General features: G+C 40.8%; 2 protein-coding genes across 2 annotated transcripts; one reads left to right on the top strand and one right to left on the bottom strand.

The window, feature by feature from the left end:
• Positions 1 to 262: 262 nt before the first annotated feature.
• On the top strand, positions 263 to 8689 carry cgrrf1 (cell growth regulator with ring finger domain 1). Its single transcript, XM_085246027.1, has 6 exons — positions 263 to 491; positions 2500 to 2630; positions 4396 to 4573; positions 5725 to 5872; positions 6278 to 6385; positions 7702 to 8689. Exons 1-6 carry the CDS (start codon positions 388 to 390, stop codon positions 8002 to 8004), a joined length of 972 nt encoding a protein of 323 aa, XP_085102153.1. The 5' UTR covers positions 263 to 387; the 3' UTR covers positions 8005 to 8689.
• A 1174-nt stretch (positions 8690 to 9863) lies between these two features.
• psmc6 (proteasome 26S subunit, ATPase 6) lies at positions 9864 to 19485 on the bottom strand. The gene is made up of 14 exons (XM_085246028.1): positions 19327 to 19485; positions 18841 to 18920; positions 18370 to 18409; positions 18097 to 18149; positions 17602 to 17669; positions 15167 to 15281; positions 14901 to 14988; positions 13759 to 13820; positions 13550 to 13673; positions 13158 to 13219; positions 11891 to 12011; positions 11727 to 11807; positions 11371 to 11442; positions 9864 to 11291 (listed from the first exon to the last, which is right to left on the bottom strand). The coding sequence occupies exons 1-14, from the start codon at positions 19409 to 19411 to the stop codon at positions 11173 to 11175; spliced, it is 1170 nt and encodes a 389-aa protein (XP_085102154.1). The 5' UTR covers positions 19412 to 19485; the 3' UTR covers positions 9864 to 11172.
• Between the last annotated feature and the right edge of the window lie 2475 nt (positions 19486 to 21960).

The raw sequence follows: 21960 nt of genomic DNA on the forward strand, positions 1-21960 counted from the left end.
GAGATACTTCCGGGAGTGAAAGTTATCAGACTGTTTCAAATTATGGAAGAGGATTAAAGTCACTGGGGGAAAATGAAAGTGGGCACATCTTTTTTTCCAGAATTCTGAGAAAAAAAGTTAGGTTTCTGCCTTTTTTCTCAAATTTATTTTTTCAGACATTTTCTCAAATTTTTGTGATATTTCACTCCACACCAGTTGGTGGCGGTAATGCACCATTTTGCTGTTTGACAACCACCAATACATAATAAAAACAAAAAAGAAGAAGAAGCTATTTCCGTGTTACGTCTCAGTGAGAACCTTGCTAAGCAAGATGGATTATTGGAATGAACCCAAGGTGTTATATGAGGTTTTTTAAATAAACACGCTTATTCTTGAAGCTGATGTGAAATGGCAGGGGTGTTTCTAGCCACACTCTACGAGTACTCTCCGCTCTTTTATATTAGTGTGGTGTCGCTTTGTTTCGTTGTAACCGCTGCTATGGTCCTCGGCTGGTAAGTTGTATTTAGCTAATATAGTTAGCCACACTTTGATATATAATTTACATTCGTTGTCACCACACAGGTACCCTTCGACTTTATATATTAACGACTTGAATGTGGCCTTCATGATATAACATAGCATGTAGGTCTGGCGCAGCGTGCTGTAACATGTCTATCAATCATTTTGCTTATTTTCTGTTGAACAAAATACTGCATTGACCTGTAATTAAAATAATCCAAACTATTTTTTACAGTCCATTAATTTTCACGGTTTCAGAACTAACTGGAGAAACTATCATAATTAAAAATCTGAGTTTAGTATCGTTCCCATTGATACTTTAATCATAATGTTTACAGTCACTAATGACTGCCTTAAGACTGGAACCGACGGGCAATAACAAATTTGATGATTTTTTTCCCTCGGTGATGCTGCCAGACAATCATAGCTTCTGCACTGAGCGATCAATCTGGGACTTCTGGGCTTTGTTATGATGTTTGTGTTCCGGTGATGGGTGTGAAAATGTTCTTACCACACTACCTGGCGTTATCCACGCTAGTGTACTCACCATTGCTTAAGTTTGGTTTCTGGGTCTCATCGGGGTGCACTTTAGGGCTGTGGGTATTATGAAGATTACTAGAACAACCTCACAAATGTGCACACACACACACAACGAGGTGAAAAAAATAATGGGCTAGTGATGTTTCAAAATAATATTCGTTGTCAGAGGCCTCGACCTGTAGATGATAGTAAATATGACATGTGACTCTAGTAGCGCGGCTTACCATTTAATTCTTTTCTGATCCCCCGCCCAAAGGAGAAAAAATAAATAAAATCAATGTACAGGAGTCTGGCGTGGTTGTCTTTACTGTCCAGGTGGGTTAATACCGAGTGCTGTGAGCAGTGATGTGTCAGCAGGGAGCACACCTCTATGGTCTTCCAGGTTTTCTGATTGCCACATGTAGTGAAGTTCTTACCTACAGTGACATCCTCTGTACACTGTGCAGTGTTGCTGGTTACTGTCTTCGCATACTCTTGGATGTTTATGTGGTCTCGCCGAGAGGCTTCACTCAGTGTGCCTAAAGTAGAAGTGCTAAGGCTGCATCCTCTGTTTGTCATTGGCTTTATGTGCTTCAGTGAGGTTTGTAAGCAGGTACAAGCATAATGGAAAGATGATCAGGTGGGGTCAGGGGGTTGCCTTGTATGTGTGTTGGTGGTTTGTGTACACCAAGAGTCCAGCATGTTCACCCCTCTGGTTTTAAAGTTGTTGTATTGCTTGAACTTGGGGAGCGCAGTCTTGAACCTGTTGTGGTTAAAATCCCCTCCAATCACTTCAAAGCTGCTAAAGTGTTTAGGTAGAAGCCCAACGTTGCTGTCGTGTAGGCCTCCAAGTGCCTAATTAGAAATAGCCTTAGCACTGGGAGCAGTGTACACAATGGCAGTGATAATAATGGTGAATGGCTGCCGTTTACTCTGAGGAACTCTGCCATCTGTCATTTTTTCTCCTTGACAATTGGTTTTTGTTCCTCTGAAGTTTTTGCTCACTACCTGAATTTCTTTCATTTTGCAACCTAATAATTGCCTGTTATTCTTGAATATGTTATTCTGTGAAATGGACATGCAACACTTAGAAACAATTCAGACGTTGTATCTGGTTAGCTGATGAAGAAATAACAAATTGCTCATATGACCTGCATTTGAAGCTCTAAAGATTTGGGTCTCTGTATAAAGGATTGTAATTCCTCAATGCATTATTTTTGTTCAATCCTTTTACAATAAAGTTCAGAATCTGCACTTGAGTTGGATTTTTGATTGTTGATAATTGGTTGTAGAAACATTTCCAGGCATAACTGTGTCATGTTCTAGACTACAGTCAACATAGTAGCAGTTAATTCAGAAGAGCATGTTTCTACACAGCCAGCCAGTGTGTGCACCCCTCTGCATTTAATCGAATCGGTTTAGATTTAAGCGAGAACACCACCAGACAGAGAGACTCTGCTTATTCTCGCCTCTTTTCTGTAGGTTTGGCTTTGACGTTCCAGTTATACTTCGCAGCTATGATGAGCAAGAGCCCAGCTTACCAGAGAAACAGATGGTTCAGGTGACCAATCCCTTCGCCCTGGAGTTGGGTTCTGGATCAGCAAGTGTTACCGGTGAGAACAGATGAGGAATGAAATAATGCTGTTACTGGAAAAAGGTATTTTTTGGCCCAAAAGTATTTGGGGATGTGAAACTTCCATGCCTGCATCCAGAAACATCTGTTAACCCTCATATTCTAGTGTGTTTCCAGAGGATGGTGTCCAGCTGGATGTACTAAATAGAAAAAACTGTAAATCTATTGACTGCCAAGAGAATGTTTCTGTGTAGTAGAGCAGGGCAATATGGCCAAAAATATTTATCACGATATATATTTGAAAATTTGCGATAACGATATAACTGACGATATAATTGATGCGAGACAAAATACAACTCCACAACATTACTAGCACAAAAAGACAACCTTCCATTTATTTTCACTTAAACAAGAAGCTGGTTTTTATGTACATTAAAGCTTTATAAAAATGTAACAGTGCAAATGCAAATTCCTTGCTGAAAGTTTAACCAAAAGGCATTTCCAGTAGAAATGGGCTGACATATCCTGAGCATAACCATGTATAATATCCACTGAAGTTAAAAAGAGGTGCTTTGCAACATTAAACTGCAGTGTGCAGTACGCATTTTTTGGACCATAAGGTGCACGGGATTATAAGGCACATTAAGCGAAACAAAGCAGTCAGATAAATCAAACTTTATTAAACTCATTCTTCTTGCTTCCTCCACTTCTGTACCATTGATTCATTAACGTTGAATTCTCTGGCAGCTGCTCTATTCCCATGTTGTTGCAGTATATTAATGACTAACCTTTTATTGTGGATGGATTATCTCAGTTCTCCTGACTGAAGTTTGGTCCGTTTACAGTATCCTGCCATGCGATTGCATTTGTCTCTAACTATCAGGAACCTTAACGTTAACTTTTATAAGTGGAAAAGTGTTAGTGTTTGTCCTCCAGCTTCACTGTTTATGTTATGCTAACATAGCTGTGTCACTAGCGATCACGTAGCACATCATTATATACCAGCTAGCCCAACTTCAGTAACCCTACAAATGTCACTGCTGTTTAGTTTCCTGTCTTCATTTATGTTGGACGTGATAGCAGAGCTGTACGTTTGATTTTTTTTCAGAAATCTCTCAGTCAGAACATGCTATATCATGCTTAGGTAACTAGCGAAACTAGCGAGCTAACTTCCGCTAGCTTCCTCCTAACTTCTAACTCCGTTAAATGTAATAAATTTTGTTTTCATGGATGCCTGGAAGTTAAACTTCATAGTTACACCTGGTAAAGCAGCAATGCTGATCGTATTAAAGATGAAAGAATTTAGACAGTTTTAACGCTCAGTGATGCTGCAGTGTTCGTTTGAACTGAAGTATAAGGAGTTTAGGACCCAGATTACTCCCAGATTTAAGAGCATCTTAGTCCGACAAATACGACAATAACGACGGCCGCTTGCATGTTCTGCAAAAAAATGTGCTTTGTCGTGTATCTGACGGACAAACCCCAAACCAGTTCCACATCACTGAAGTTGCACCATTTTTACAAACCAATTCTGGTTCATCTGTTTCACTCAACAATCGGCCATGTGCGTATGAAAACAAAGGCACTGCGCATGCGCGTTTTACTCATATTCTATCGCGATACTTCATTTTCCTATCGTTGTCTAACATTATACCGGTATTACCGTGAACGGTATAATATGGCCCAGCCCTACTGTGTAGTCTATATAATTATCAATTTGATTTGTGGTCTGCTGTTCAATGGAAAGAACTCTAAATGGTGATGCTGTGGAACACTGAACCTTTTTCTGTTTTTGCTCTGTTCAGACGGTGTGCTGGTGAGACCTTGTTGTCTGGAGTCCTGTGTCCTGAGCTGTTTCTGGGGCTGTGAGGTCAGTACCCTACAAGGAGTGCTACATGCCCACCAGCATGGCATGATGCTCAGCACCCACCAGCATTTCCAGGAAGCCCTGAACCTCCACTACTATTATTGCCAGAAATTCCAGTATCCTATTTGTTGCTAACCAAGTATCTCAGTGGTATGCCTCTGTCAAACAGTTTAGACTTAATCTTTGACCTGTGAGATCTAAACTTGTGTTGTTCAGTCGAGCTGGAGTGTAGAAATTTCTTCTTTCTTTTTTCACACTGTGTGTCACTCCCCTCTTCCCTCACTCCTGAACGAAACCCAGAGACATCTAAACTCCCCTACTTGGGGCGTCAACTCGTCCTTGACCCAGCCTCAGATGGCCTCAGATTTAGAATGGGAGATTTCTATTCCTGCTATTTCAAACTCTGCTGTGAACCACTCTAGTGCAAGCTGGTGGCCACCACCACCTGACGAAGCCAACAGAACCACATCATCTAAAAAAAAGCAGAGATGAGGCTGAGGCTACCAAAGTGGAAGCCTTCCGGCACCTGAATATGCCTAGAACTTCTGTCCATAAAATTTATTATGAAGAGAATCAGTGACAAAGAGCTCTAGCGGAGTAAAACACCTACCAGAAATGAGTCCGACTTATTGCTGCAATGCTGCTCTAATGTTCTATGACCAGGACGAACGCCACACTGTTAAGATTCAACTAATGGACAAATTGTCCTTTCCAGTATCCTGGAAAAGACCTTCATAGGGAGACTAAGGAGTGTGATCCCCTGTAGTTGGAGCACACCGATGTTGCAGCAGCCAGCCTTGATAGCCGGGTATCCAATTGCTAGGGCCTGTGCCACTGCCCTCCACCTGAAACACATTGCACCTGACCCCAACACTGTGTCCTGGAGGGGGTGGGCGTGCCCATGTTGTCTTTTTGGGGCTCCTTTCTTTCCGCCCAGCTGGACCAAGTGGGCTAGGGTCAGGTCATCAAACACTTACAGCATAACAGCATAGTCCCTGAGATCACACAGTGGAGCTTGTTTCCGCTTGTAGGAACCTTTGAGGTCCATTCAGGTGATTGGCACTGGACTAATTGTTACATGTGGTCTGTTCACGTTCTTGTGCCAGTGGCAGCAAAGTTTGTGTTATTAGTCATCAGTCAAAGCAATCATTTCTAACATTTCCGCTCTTTGACTCATTGAGCTTCATGCTTCATGTCTGCCTTATGAAGGAAGACATGAAGCATGTCTTCATGTCTCCTGCCGTTAGTGTCTTTGACCTTCTCTCAGTATCAGCAGTGAAGATAGAGCGGAGCGGCACGCACAGATCCCCGCTGATCAGGGCATCACTGATTTTGGACCACTGCCAAGACAGCGCTACCCTCTCGTGGCTGTGCTGACCCTGGAAGAGGCACAAGAAAGACACGTGAACGACATTGTGAGTTTAATCATTTAATTTATTTATTTTATAAACATCTCCAGTTTGTCTTAAGGCTCTTTATACTGTGAGAAGGAAACCCACACAGGAAGGCCCCAACTGGGATTTGAACCAGGAACCTTCTTGCTGTGAAGCAACACTATACCATCTTGCCTTCACTCAGGGTAACAGTGTGGTCAAAATGAAGAGGGGCGTGGGGGTAGAGAAAGTGGGCAGTGCATCATGAGAACTCCCCGAGCAGTCTGATCTAACCCTAACGATGAGTTTTATCTAATAAGAAAACTTAAAGTGTGTCAAAGTGGGAGCAGCCGTCAGTCAGAGAACAGCAACACTCACAGTGAGTTAAAAAAATGCAGATTTACATGGTGAACTGGTAGAAGTGATTGTAAATGTTTTCTCTTTCAGGTGGCTAGTGTCATAGTTATTCATGTTCCTGATGACAAATACAAGCTTTCTGCACGGATTCTCTTCCAGTACCTCCTCACCTCACAAGGGAGCATGTACGAGTTAAAGGTTGGTCAATAATAATAATAATAATAATAATAATGCATTTGATTTCAAGGACACCATTAAATGTCAAAAATAACATAAAAGGTCCACTTCTTTGTACATTCTGATGTCAGTTTGATCAAACTGTCAGGACTTTGCTGTTATTTCTAGGTTGATGCTATTATTCTTATTAGTATTATTCCTTATACTGAGACCATTGTTATTCTGTCACTGACAAATTCAAAAACTGAGGTGAAGAATTGGCCAGAAAATGCATGAGAAGAACAAAACGGAATAGTTGTTGGCTTTGTTCAGTTATTTTTCACCCATGGTTTCAGAGGGGGTTGCGGTTATGACTTCATTTCCCACTGAAGCATAAATCCCAGTGACTCCTGGATTCTCCTGTGTCAGCGCAGCCAGCCAGCAATCAAGAAGCACTTGTGTTTAAAGGCCAAGAGTGAAAGTGGACAGTCTTTCCTTGGTTTTCACCATTAGAGTCATTGCTGCAGCCACGGCCAGCACAACAAAAAAGCAGCTTTTTTTATTTTTACCAACAATACAAACAACAGGAGGTTGGTTACTATTATGTAGTGCCACATTATGGCTCTAAAAAGTTTGGGTTTAAACAGTTATTTCAAGGACAGTCTTAAATGTGACAGTTTTTTAGAGCAAGGCTCCATGTGGTAAATCAGGTTTCATTAATGCAGTGCTTCCTGCCTTCTGTAATGTGTGCTTTGAAGGAATATGTATCATGATGTAGTGGTGTGTCAGTCAGGAATGAAATGTGTCTCTTTGAAGTCAACAGTGGGACTAAGAGCTTTTTTCTTTTTGTTTTAAGCAGTTACATTTATTTAGTTGTTTGATTGTCTTTTATTATTTCACTGTAAATAATTCAAAGTTTATAATCAGGGATTGTATGTTTTTTGGCAAACTGAGATGGATGTTTGTTTTTGTACTTTAATAAGTCATTATATATAATAAACATTAGTCATTAATTATAGACATCATTTTACTTAGTTAATTTTTTACCTAAACTTAACAAAACTTCTGACGAGCTGCTTAGAAACCAAAAGAGCAGGCTCTCTTAGTAGAGCTAGAATTCCCGTCACTTGCAGGATGAACACTCAGAGGAATTCACTGACTCTTCTTGCAGTTCTCACCCTGATGCAGATTACTGCAGATGCCTATCAGGCAGATCTTGTGGCTTTAGACTAGCAAAATGTTACATATTTTGTGTCGTCTCTGTCAGTGTCAATACACGTGTGAAAATCTCCAGTTTGCCAAGCACTTAGGGCCTTGTTACAGCAGTTTAAGAAAAACCTATCTCTTGTCTCTTGCAGCCTCTTTTCATGTCTGCTGACAGCGGGGGGATGTCTGGGTCTGCTGATTCGGGGCACACTTTCACACCCAGTGACACTCAGAGCGAGGATCAGATCCCAGTGATGGAGGAGGAGGACTGGTCAGAGGGGACGGAGGGCAGAGACTGTGTGGTGTGTCAGAATGCAGCAGTGAACAGGGTGCTGCTGCCCTGCAGACACGCCTGCATGTGTGACAGCTGCGTGTCCTTTTTCCAGCACTGCCCCATCTGTAGAGCCTTTGTCCAGGAGTCGTTTGCACTGACACAGAGCAATGACTGTCAGTGAACTGGTGAAGATGATAGAAGAGATGACTACAAGGATCTGTCGCCTGTGTGACAGGTGTTTTGGTTAGCAGCAGATCAGACCTGTCTGTGCTCCTTTAAGGTCTGGTGGCTTTCTTTAAAACATTCTCCAGGACTTTACAGCGTTACCCAACTTCTGCAGTGCTTCAGCTAGCCTCTGGGATAGTTTCCTTTCTACGAGAGTGACACTGCCTCCACCATACATGGAAGGATGTTCTCGGGTTGTTCTGCAGTACTTTTGTTACACTAAACAGTTCCTTATGTTCACTCAGTTCTTCCGCAAACAGGATATTGTGATGTTTTCTGGCTCCTCTTGCTGAAAGTGGCATCACTGTGACCGCTTATGATGTGGTTGTTACTCACAAAAGTAATCGATTAGATATTACTTGATAATCTTCCTAAAAGTAATACATTATATTACCTATATTCACCACTTTTGTGTTACTCCATAATTGTCTTATAGTTACCAGTTAATAATTTAAAACCACAGTTCTGCACAACATGCATACAAGCTGTGTTGTACTTTTGACATATGAACAGAAAAACAGCCCAGAGTGATGGCCGGGGTGATTCTATGGTAGAAACAGGTGGAAGTGGAAGCTACAAGGTTATTTTTGGCTTTGTTTTTCTTGTCCTTTAATTCAATAAAAAGATTGTCCAGACCTGCACTCATCAAAGCTGTCAATCTCTTCATTTTCCACCTCCCAGAAACGAGCTGATTCAGCTGACTGTAGTGTGAGCATGCAGGGTAAAAAAACAACAACCTGAGAGCCATTGCAATTTAAATAATAACATAATTGTAATAAATTACTAAACATGATGACTAAAAACATGGAAACTGGTTACAGTAACTTGTTACATAACTGCTTGCCAGAGTTTAGTTTCACTGTTGATGCTCATTAACTAAACTCTGGAACATTGTCCAGCTCCAACTTCCGAGTTCTGTGTCAAACTACACAGCAAAACTTTGATGCATTAGAAGGAACAGCATACATTTTCACTTCTATGATAATACTTTATCTTTCCGTGATAATTAAACTGCAGGTGTTTCTGTAAGACTTAAAGACCTTGATGACCTCTAATTTCTTGTTTGCTTACTCTGGATGGCATTATCATATCAAACGTAGACTGAGCCCATGTTTGACGTTTGTTTTTATATTTTCATTCAGTCTTTTATTTACAGCATGTTTTAAGTGACAATATAATGGGGGAATATGTTTTATATGAGCAGTGTGCAGCCTGCTGTACTAAAATCAGTGCGTCGCATGGTCACAGGAACATGCGTGTATTAATTTGGTGATTTATTAAATGTATGAATGTTGTACTTGATTCTAATCTGCTGCTGAGTCTCTTACGCTGAAGAAAATAATGCAGATAACAAAGAACACACATCACAAACACTCGTTCAACCAATCGCATTCATTTCACTTTGACCTGCAACAAACTGAAGCATTCATCTCTTTTACAAGTGTTGTGTTTGACTGCCATATTTTTATGTTCTTTACGATGAAGGTTTTCCCATCTCTGGAATAGTTGGCAGTAATAAGGATGAGTTTATGTTGATGAACACAGATATGACCATTAGATTACTTTGATGCTTTCATGTGCCCATGCTGGGAAACCTTGGGTTAACTTAGAGCTCCTAACCTCTTATCCTGGTCCCAGTGTTGGGGTCAGCGATTCCAGATAATGGAAAGATATCCTGGAGATGCTGTCCTCGCTCCATGGTGTACAGGGCTCTGAGGCAGCAGCTGGACTGCCTGTTTAGCCTCATGATTATTATTCACAATAAAATATTAGTCTGTGTTTCACTAACAAGCCTGGTACAGTTAAACCAAACAGTTACTACATGACGGACACCAATGTTATCCATTTTAATAAAGCTTATGTGTGTATACACAGGTCATGCTGATTATTGAACAAAAACTCAAAGATCAGATATTAATCAGATTTATTTGCTCTCTCTCCTCCTTTAACATGTTTTTAATGTTAGTTATAATTCAGAATTGGTGACTGAAATGAGCATGACACATACGAACATCACGAGAGAAAGACTCGATAGTTTAGTTAGTTTCTGTTTGTTGTTGGCGCTGAGAAACGCCCGCTGAAAGGCCAAAGCAATGGTGTTGACTCGACCAGCGTTAACCCCGCCCCCTGACTGTGATTGGTGAGGCTGACTGATAAAATTAATTCATGAATTGTCCCTCCTGGCCCTCCATAGACACCCTCTCTACTTTTAGAAATAAAGCATAGAGTTAGGACTGGATCCATTTACACTCCAATTGGTCTCAGCTGCTTCCCATGATGTACCAAGTGTTTCTTCTTCAATTACTGTGTGTTTATACAACACTCTGCATTAGTTACTCATTAGTTATTATTCTCTGGCGCGCCTCCTTTCCCTTCACCCTCAACTAGTGGTAGCAGATGGTCTGCTGGAGGTTTCTTCCTGTTAAAAGGGAGTTGTTCCTTCCTATTTTTGTGCTTGTTCATAGCGGGTCATCTGACTGTTGGGTTTTTTGTATTATTGTGAGGTCTTTATAATCAATATTAAAGAGCCAACTGTTGTTGTGCTTTGGCGCTATATAAATAACACTAAATTAAATCAAGTAGGACCTTCACCATGGATCCATAAAGTTTAGTCCATATTATTATGTCCCAGTTGCTGCCATCTTAAAATATGCATTTCAAAGGTTAATATCACCCTTCTAGATAAAAATCAGAGACTGGTTGAAAAAGTTTAAAAGCAGACTAAAACATAAACTGAACACCTCTGTGGTCATCTGTGGATGTGATTAGTTAACAGGAGCATGTTTTTGTCAAATTTCCACTTCAGTTGTGAATAATTAAGAAGAAAACTGAACGATGGAAATAAAACACAGCTTCGGCAACAGTTGTATTTGTGGACATAAAGCCGTTTTATACAAGTGTAGATTATAAGACAGAGCCTCTTTCATGTGGTGTAAACACTGAGGCAGGTTCGACTAATAAGTGGAAACAGCAGGTAACGTCACTATGAAAGTCACTTTTGGCAATCTTAAAGGTGGAGGGATTTTTTTTTCCTTTTTCCTTTTAATACCGCTTCCCAACAAACAAACTTTAACACAGCAAATCCATGACAGAGGAATAAAAAATAAAGAAAAGGACAGACAAGTTATACAGGTTTGTAGTCCAGCTTAGACTCGAGCTTCTTTGAGTCCGCCACCTTCCTCACGGCCTTCATAAAGTCCTCCTGAGTTACGTACTCACGATCTGAGCGGATGGCAAATAACCCTGAAAACATACACAGAGCCATGTGAGAGAAGAGCTTCTCAGAGCTCATCATAGATCTGATAAGGAATGATCATCTGACCTGCTTCTGTGCACACGTTTCTCAGGTCAGCTCCATTGAAACCATCTGACAGCTTCACAATGGCTTCAAAATCTGAAAGTAATCATACAGTTAGATCCATGAAAACGGAGGTCACGTGTCGATTATTCTGCAACAAATACATTAACAAAAGCCTTCAAAGAACAGAGATATGTACAAGTCATGAGTAGGCAGCAAAGAGGAAAGCAACCTGTTGTTCATCTGAGGGATTTTTGTCAAGTTAACATGCTGAAACTTCCAGGCAGAGCACCTTAAATGAGCAAACTACCAAAGTAACACAGAGTCCGTTTGACATTTGGATAAGTGCAGCAGGACTGAGGTGAAGCTCGTCTACTCACCTATTTCTCCGTGCTTGGTGATAGGACTGGAGTGAATCTTAAGGATGTCAAGACGAGCCTGCTCATTGGGCAGTTCAATGTCTGAGGAAGAGACAAAGGAAAGTGGTTTTCCTGTGTGGGCTCACATAGCGCTGACAGAGAAGCTGAACAGGAGAAGTTCTTACGAATTTTGCGGTCCAGTCTGCCAGGCCGCAGCAGGGCAGGGTCGAGAGTGTCAGGTCTGTTGGTGGCCATGATCATCTTGACTCTGTGCAATGTGTCGAAGCCGTCCATCTGATTCAACAGCTGAAAACACACAGACGTCATGTATTCTGTGTGATTAAGCACTTGTCCACTGCAACGGCAACCATGTTACTGGTGACTACAAGAGTCAAGTTAAAAACAACAAATGTTTGGAAAGGTCTGCTTCAAATGAACAACCGACATACTGACGTGATGTCTTATTGCCTAAACAGACCCAGTACAGACGATTGAAAAAGCGTGTTGTGCTGTTAATGTCTTTGTGTTAACATCTGTTATAATAACAACAGATGGGTGGGGTGGGTTGGGTGGCTGCGTCAGGAAGGGCATCTAGGGTGAGTTGATGTGCTGCTTGTGAGCAGCCAAAAGCATTTTTAATCTCACAGACTCAGAGAATCGGGACGCTTTTATTGCTCATGTTAGGATCACAGACATTCTCTCTTACAACACTGTAACCACACAATTTTACTTTCAGGTAAACTTGTCTCCTGTATAGAAAAATGGGAATGTGTGGTATGTGGATAGCATAGTGAGTACCAGCCCAGAAATTTGGAGTACTTCTGATTCATGTCACACATGGCAGAACAAAAGTGGAGATGCTGTAGCTCAGGGGGGAAAGCAGGCAAGACACTAGCCCCAGTATATAGAATATAGAAAGTATTTAAACATAGAAAGTGCTTGTATGTATGGGCGAATGAGGCACGCTGTATAAAAACCAGTCCACTTTAAAAGCTTTGCATCAATTTGATGGAGATTTTGTGTGTGAGCTTTTTTCTCGTGCAGGGTAAAAACGTGCATCCTTACTCACTAAGGCTCAATTATACTTTCATTTGTACTTTGCTTTCAAATTCATTTGGTTTAGTATGTTTCTTACTGTAGATAGTCACTACGTGACTGCAGAGTTACTATAAACTGATAACTGGCAGTTATTATTGGCAGGGACTGATACAGCTAAGGACACCCTCCAAGTACAATACAATTCTGTAGAATGGAAAATGAAGTCCAATAAAATGTTTTTTAGTTTTTATAACGGCACCTAAGCTGGACACTTGGGGTATTGGGTGGATTGAGCACCTTCTGGCTGCAACATGAAAGCATGACGCAAAACAGGCGATCACACTGTTCCATATTTGCTGTTTATATTCAAACAACAAAGAGTGCTGCTGAGTGGTGTTTTGGTGCTTCTGTTACCTCCATCAAAGTCCTCTGAATCTCTCTGTCAGCTGAGGTTCCCTCTGAGAAACGTCGGCCACCTACAGGGAAAAACACAAGTATCTCAAGCACCCTTCTAACAATTTCACTGTAAATAAATGCTCAGTACACAACTCTTTTTTGAATGAACTTTGTGCTTGCTGTGTCAGTATTGAAGCTCACACCTGTGACATGTCTTTACAAAGTACTTCAATTTAATTCAAACTGGTGACAAGCAGGCAAATAAAAAGACAGCTCCTGTTTTCAGTACGTCTTAACTTTAAGTATGATCTGAATTTTGGAAATACGGCTTTACTACTTTAACAAAAGAATTTCCCAAATATGGGATAAAGCATTTCCTATCGTTCTCTGTAGAGCTGACGCTGACTTACCAATGGCATCAATCTCATCCATGAAGATGATGCATGGCTGGTGGTCCCTGGCATAGTTGAACATTTCTCTGATCAGCCTGGCACTCTCACCAATGTACTTGTCCACAATGGAGCTGGACACCACCTACAGCAGCCACACAGACACACAATAAGCTGAGTGACTGTGTCCGAGTGTGGCAGTACACTCTGATGGAGCTGCTGAGACTCACCTTCAGGAAATTGCAGTCCAGTTGACTGGCCACAGCTCTAGCAAGAAGAGTTTTTCCAGTGCCTGTTTCACAACAAATCATCACTGACCATTAGAAGTACTGGTTGTACGGATTTCAAAAATACTACATCGTGTTCTACTCGATTTATCACATTCACAGACTTGGGTGTCCATGCCACCCGCCTGTCTTCCTGACACCAACACCCCCACCAGGCTTTTACGGCTGATTGATTACATTATGCTCCCAACGAAGAATCAGTGGGGGAAAAAATTGTTGCACCCATAAAACAAACATATCATGGATGTATGATGAAGCCTATTGGCGTATTCACACCATGCGTTAAGTGAAAATTGGTGTGATTACATCAGTTCAAGAAGGTGTATTGAAACCAAGACAAGGCTGACATTTTCAGCTTAGGCAACAATTTGCTACACACTGCATTGAGGTGTGATTAGAGCGTGTAGCCTTTAATGTGTACAGCACTTTGGCTTGCACTGACAACCCAAGGCTAACTAGAACTGTATGTTCAAAGTCACTTTTTGCATATGAAAAACAATGAAGAACTCTAATTGTGATTAAAATCAGGTGCAGTTGAAACACTAGTGACAAATGAGTAAAATTCAGCTTATTCAGCCTCACTTTAACACAAAGACAAGAAGAAACACAGAAGACTCTTTGGACTAAAATGAGTGAAATCACAGGATTTCTTGGCAAGCTGTGAAAACATTGTATTCTAACTTGATCCTAGCTGTTAGATGTACTCTTCCTCATGCCATTGGCCATTAGGAAGAAATATTCATAGGTTTATGAATGTTTTCAAGAGAATAAAGCATTGTATTATTCTATTTTTATCTTATTGTATATTTTTATTCGATTTTATTCTACTGTATATAGTATATTATTTTATTCTATTCTGTACAGCTGTGTACTGTATTTATTCTTATTGTATTCTAATTTTTGCATCATAACTTTTGCACTGTCCACTTCCTGCTGTGACAAAACAAATTCCCCACGTGTGGGACTAATAAAGGTTATCTTATCTTATCTTATTGTAGGGTCTACCTTACAACATAAAGCACCTTGAGGCAATTATTGCTGCGATTTGGCGCTGTAATGTGAAAACACCAGGAAATGACAGTTACCTGGGGGCCCATACAGCAGACAGCCTTTAGGAGGAATGATGCCAACTCTCTGGAAAAGCTCAGGGTTGGTCAGTGGGAGCTCAATCACCTGCAGGAAAACAGCAGCAGCCCCATTATTGTAGACTCATTTAAATATATAATGTAAAACAATGACTAGTGAAGGTGAAATCATACAAACAAAATGTAATAAAACACTGGAGCCAGTCACACTGAGATAAATAATGCAGAGCACACGAGAGTTGAGGAGGACTTCATTTTTGTTGTACCTCTCTCAGCTCACGGATCTGTTCAGACAAGCCTCCGATCTCAGAATAGGAGACGCTGCCAGGGTCCTCATGGGACATGTTGTACACCAGAGGGTCCACCTCCCTGGGCAGGTACCTGTGAAAAAACAGGCCACACATACACTGGCATCATCACATAAGCCAAGTTCAGGAAGCTTCCTTTTTATTAAGTTTGCAGACGACACCACCCCGATGGGCTTCAGCACAAATAGGGATGGGTATCGTTTAGGTTTTATCCGATACCGGTGCCAACCCGGTACTTTTGAAACGGTGCCGGTGCTTAAAGAATGGAGAACACAAACTTTGTCCAAAAACCTCTCATGTTTAACTGTTTTCCACTTTTTCTTTGGTCATTTTAGCCTTTTTGGCCAGGGTGAAGGGAGTATCTGCCATCAAACAAGAAGACAGCCGCATGTAGCTATGATGATGTTTGCTAGTTCACCTTACGTGCATTAATGTAATAACATGGTTAACCTACTTAACGTAAATTACACACGAACAACATTAAGCTACTCGCCCAGAGAAGAACGGCTGCTGCTGCCATCATCCGTCATCATTTCTGCTACACTGGCAGGGCTAGGGGCCAGGACTCTACTCTTTTGGTTCTTGGGGGATGTTGCTAACTCCGGGTCCGATAACAGGCACCACACCCGCAGTAGATGTGCTCGGTGTGAGGTCTCGCAGCAAGCTATCAAATACGGTGCATTTCTCGGCTTTTAAAAAAACCCTATGCGTCGCCAGGTGTTTCATCAGATTCAAGGTGTTACCTCCTTTGCACAGCATCACCTTAAAGCACTTGTTGAAGGCTGCTGAGTTTGCATATTTTGCTGTGAAGTACAGCAAGACTTTTGACCACTTTGCCTTGGACATTTTTAATCTGTAGCTCTGCTCTAAAAGAATGTACGTACCTCGGCCCGCCTACTGTCCTTGGAAAGGTAAAATGATTGGCTAGAATCCCAAAAAATTCTTTCCATCTCAGGAAAAAAAAAAAAAGCACCGAAATAATGGCACCGGATACCAGTACCCATCCCTAATCACAAAGGGGAATGAGGCTGCTGACAGAGTGGTGTGAAGCCAACAACCTGCTTCTAAACACCTCAAAAACCAGGAAGGTCCTCGTCGCCTTCCGTAAGACTGTAGGGGATTATACCCTCTATGGAGACTGGGTAGAGACGATTTCTGGGAGTTGCAATCATAAATTATAATAAATTATCTCTCATGGTTGGAGAATACACGGGCGATGGCAGTGAAGGCGATGCAGGGTCTGCACTTTGTGCCAATCCTCAGTAAAAAGAAACTGAATCAGAAGCTGCTTGTGTCCTTACTTACTGCATCTCAGTGTGGTACAGTGGAAGCAGCAGAGCGTGATAAACACAGCACAGAGGATCGTCAGATGCTCTCTGGCCCTTCCTGGAGGAGATCGCCAATTCCAGATGCAGAAGAGCCAAAAACATCCTGACTCCTCCCACCCAGCTCATCATCTGTTCAGCTTAATGTCTTCAGTCAAGCCCTACAGGCCGATGAAAGCCCCCACAACTAGTATGAAAATTATTTAATTTATATTGATATTTAAAGGACGCTGCAACTGTGATTTCATTATGTCATATAATGACAATAAAGCAAACCCATATGGAGTTTCCCCACTGCAGCAGACTTATTAATTCAGAGATGTAAAAGTAAACAAACCTGTGTGCTGTGATAAATCTATTGTTTATTAATCAGTGCTGAGGGCCGTACTGCAAAGCAGGAGAGCACTTTGTTGAACTTTCAGTCAGAGCTTTCCTGTGTCATCAAAGCAGCTCTCTCTTGTTTCCTGGCTGAATTACTATTGTAGCTTATTGTGAATAACAACCTGATAAAAGATGCTGTGTTCCTAATTTGGGTTTTCAGGAAGCTCCACATTTCCTGGGATCTGCTTGGGCCACTCGCCAGGTTTGGGGGTCACTAGCTTGAGTGCTCCGATTACCACGTGCTCTAGGACCACTGTTGCCTTCACCCTCCACATCTTCTTGAGCACCTCTCTCAGCCCTTATTACTTCTTGAGCTTGTTCTGTTCCTTCTTCCTGATGTTGTTATCACTACGGCCTCCTTCCTCTGCTTGTCCACTACTATGGTAATAGTAATACTGTTGGTTAGCCACCACCATCCTCTAGGTTGTATTCCGTTTTGACCTCTGGACTTCAGGTCACACTTGGCACAGATGTTTCTGTATACTATTCCAGCCACTTGGCTATGGTGTTCCATGTATGCCCTGCCTGCTAGCATCTTGCACCCTGCTGTTATGTGCTGATCTCACTGCTTCTTTACACAGCCTGCACCTGGGGTCTTACCTGGTGTGCCTCTATAAACCTTTTTCTTAGTGCTGTGAGACATGATTCTGGTGAACCAATTCAAAATAATAATCATATCCACCTTACCTCATAATAGTAAGCGTAGTCATGTCCAGAGCCACTCTGGTCCCCGGCTTCAGCTGGGATTTGTCCAACTGGAAGTTTCCATTTTATACAGTCAGGTCAGCATTTGTTGAGAAAGTTTGATTAGTGAAAATTAAACAAATCATTTTTAATATGTCACAATGTAAACATTGTGAAGTGTGTTTCTTCTTTAGCTGTATTGACCCAATATACAAGAATAAAGTTAGACTGCCACTGCTGATTCTAAAAATTACATAACTCAGTGCTGAATAATGGAGTACTTCCAGCTGATTTACAACATTGTACACAAAGAAACAGATCTGGTCATTGGTACAGTCTTTTGTAAACCTATTTTTATTTCCTCATCATTGATAAATGATGAAAATCAAATGACTTAGCACTCAAAGCTCTCAGATGTGACTACAGAGGGCTTCCAAACCCTAAAGAAAATTATGCATTACAAGACAGCACAAACACTAGAATGTGATCAACCCTTACCTGCCTGCGACATCCAACCACATATCGGGGTCCATTGGTAGCCTTTACAATGACTGTAATTTAGAAACACAGATGACTTCAGTCAAAAAACAAACAAACCACACACCTGAGTTTAACACTGTAACACATGTCACAGATTCACATTTGTTATTTCCATTGATTACCAGGCTTCAACATAGGTGTTGCATAATGAGCCTGACAGTAGAAGACTAAAGAGAAGTATAAAATCAATCAGCCTTTTCTACCTCTGCTATAATATATGGGAAGACTTACATTTCTCCTCAGTGAGTTGTTTGAGCACTTCTCCAACAATCTGCAGGGAAGACAAATAGTTAGCTAATAAAAAAAAATACATCAGGTCCCTTCTGTTTGTGTTGAAATTAGCTTCATGTACTATAGCCTCACTATTAGTTATTTAACTGGGACACAAAGGGGAAAAGGAGAAAAGAAAAATCACTCTTTTCATATTGTCTGCTGTTAGTTTCTCACCTGTAGCACAAAGCAGCTTAGTCAGCTGAAAGTGTTTAGCACTCTAGCGCATTGGTGGAAACTGCTTGTTTCTGTCTGTTGACAGCCAGAAATATCGCACATCTAATTACTGTCACTGGCTTCAGATTTCTGTCATCAGATAACAAGTGAACAGTCTTCTCTTTGCATTGCTTGAGTGTGACTGCACTGATGTACAACGTTAACCTTCAGTCTTTAGTTGAAGCCAAATGATTAATTTCCACACGGTATATTTACCTGACCGACGCTTTGGAGAGCCTTGAGATCATTCTCTGATTTCTCGTACTGTTTGGTCTGTTCTCGCAGCTGCTCTCTCACTGGAAAACAACGGACAGTCAACATGTTTCATACACACACTAAGAGCTAATTGGAACAGTTTGTTATAGCTAATGCTCGCATCAACGTGAAAAGTCAGACGTTAGCTCTACTTATAGCTCTTGATAACGTTAACAAATAATGACCTCACATTCTTAGATTAACCAGCCTTAAAATATGAATTATCCAATGAACGGACGAACTGTATCACTGTCGTGTTTATGCTCCTAAGCTGGTAGCGAGACCCGGTAGCCTCCATACATTTCCACCAAGAAGCTAACTGCATGACAAAGCACTAGCTAGCTGGTATGCTAGTCAATGCTGCCTGTCCATCTACAAGTAACCAGTCAACTAAACAACACGAATTTCTAGCACGAACGCAAATATCAGTGTTAAATGTTCCTTTACATTCTTTTAGTCGCCCATCAACTTCTTTGTGTTCCAGCAATTTCTTCCTGTAGTCCTGCAGCGCTTTTTCTCTAGTGTCCGCCATGACGCCCCGCTGAATGATGGGAAATTGCGGTGTCACTCCACTCTTGGTTCGTTCACTTACCTCAGTCGGATAGCGAAATTTCGCGCCCCGTGATGTTGCTGTTCGCTGGGATTGATATTCACACACACACTGCTGCCTGTCATTTTGACATGCAACACGTATAATGCAATAACTGATATAACACTAATAGAAATAAATAAATAAACAAGAGGACCCTATAGAAAATTTACAGAGCTCATCTTAGATGATGACAAAAGATGACGAACGTCCCAACCAAAACCTGAGCCGTTTGTACTAGATGATCGTGTAAATAAAGCTTACATTAAAATAGTCCTTCATAAATTATTTAGCCGCATAGCTAAAAAAATTAAAGATTAAGTGCACTTGTGTATGCACACCAAAGATCCACACCTGGCTTTTGGAAGAAGTATGGGGCGAACTCAGGGATAAAAAAAACTCACTATAACGCCACAAAACCTAAAAAATGTGGAAAAGTACATTCTTAGAGACTTGCGCAATTTCTTTGGGAGTGTCGAATATGTTCAGGTTGCTCTGGAGTTACAGAAATCCACAGCTGTAAAAACCATTGCACATAGCTTGACTGAACGTCAGACGCAAAAAAGAAGCCAAATGGCATAGTCAAGTTTTTCACTGTTGGCCAAAGCCATCACCGCACAACTTGAAGTGGTGTTTTTTAACATCAACTTAGTATTCATCTTGAAGGAAAAACAGTCATCTTTTTCCTTGCAGATGAATACCTAAATACATCAAACATCAAAAATGTCGTCGCAAGAGAGAAATTTGATTATAACTGGATTATAATCCCCCAACCGGTCTCGGCAGATGGCCGCCCGCCTGAGCCTGGTTCTGCCGCAGGTTTCCTCCCATTAAAAGGGTTTTTTTTCCCTGCCCACTGTTGCCAAGTGCTTGCTCATAGGGGATCATCAGATTGTTGGGGTTTTCTCTCTTGCATTGTAGGGTCTTTATAATATAAAGCTCTTTCAATCAGCTTTTCTTATTGGGCCCTGTTTAAATCAAATTGCTCAGCAATTTGAGAATATTTTCCAATTCAATAAAACAAATTCTAAATGTTAACTTGTATTTCTGTCTCTTTTTATATTCTGATTGTCATTGGATTGTCTTTTAAATGAACATGTACTGTGATTTTAAAATGAAAATGCATTGGTCCTTGTATATAATAAAAATATTGTTTCTTATAAATAAATACTGTTAAATGAATAACTGCTCACTATCAGTTTTCAGGAAATGAATAATGTTGATCATTTTTCTATTAATGGAAAAATGGAAAAGTTCTGCTGACATACGAGCTGTTTATTTAAAAAAGGACAAAGCCTTATATATCATACATACTATATAAACAACATATATAAACAGATTTTCCAATATAATATTTACCTTTGAGTTGTTGGTGCTTTGTAAATGGAAATCTCCAGAGATGAGAAGATGGAGCAGGTTTGTAGTCCTGGTTCAGTCTGTTCCTGCATTGTGGTCAGACATACAGCAGTGTTAAAGCTGCTGCCTGAGTACTGAAAAACAAATAATAATGCTACAAATTATTTCTCCTAAAGGATGTAAGCTGTCCAGCGTGCTGCACATGTAACTTTGTGACCATTAACATGAATTCAGATTCGTTTTTTAACCTGAATATTTGAATCAAACTCTGTAAAAATAAAAATAAAAATACAGAGTCGGTGCTAAAAAAAAGAATTAATTTGTGGGAAAATTAAACGTAAATTTTAACTTAATCTGCCTGCTCTATCTGCCGTTCCCAAACACAAGTTTCACCGTGACTGCAGCTGCCAGTCAAAGAATCAAACATGGGAAAGGAGACCCCTTGAATATAAATGATGAGAACTATTGATAGTTAACGAAAGAATCTTTGGAGAAATTTTTATTTTAGTCTTACCCCAGTCCCATCCGCTAACATGGAGGAGGTGGGATTTATGACCTATACTGCAGCCAGACACCAGGGGGTAGTGATGGCCAAATGAAGCTTTCCGAAGCACTGAAGCTTGTATTGAAAAACGGTTCATTACTCGAAGCTTTTCAACACAGTCCTCTCCGGTGACATCTGGTGGTGAAAATTTTGAAGAGCAGCTTGAATCTGCAAAATAAAACGGACTGCTCAATTATCACTGCTCACTCAAGAGTGGAGTTCTCTCTGATATTGGGCCACCGTTCCGTTGCTTTGAACATGTAATTGGTTTTGTTTTCTCGATTGGGGGGCTGAAAAAAATGTAATGCGTATCTGCGTAATACATTTTGATCAATAAACTTTCCCTATTTAAACATGCACTATGGTGTGGCCTTTCTTTGCTCATAACTCCTTGATGTTGGTAAATACAATAAGTGAGCAATATATATAATATACATATGAGAATGCACAGCACATTATGGAGTATGCCCCTGCTGTGAAGTCCTGCCTCCATCTACTTGTCGTTTAATCACTGGACAGCTGGACAGGTTCATACAAAATATTAGATGAGGCCAATTGTCCTATACATATTTTTGACCTAGGGGTGGGATTG

The sequence above is a fragment of the Mchenga conophoros genome, linkage group LG15 (assembly GCF_057382185.1).
Source record: "Mchenga conophoros isolate Kocher_MC1m ecotype Shallow Benthic linkage group LG15, M_conophoros_male_GT1.1, whole genome shotgun sequence".
NCBI lineage: Eukaryota > Metazoa > Chordata > Actinopteri > Cichliformes > Cichlidae > Mchenga > Mchenga conophoros.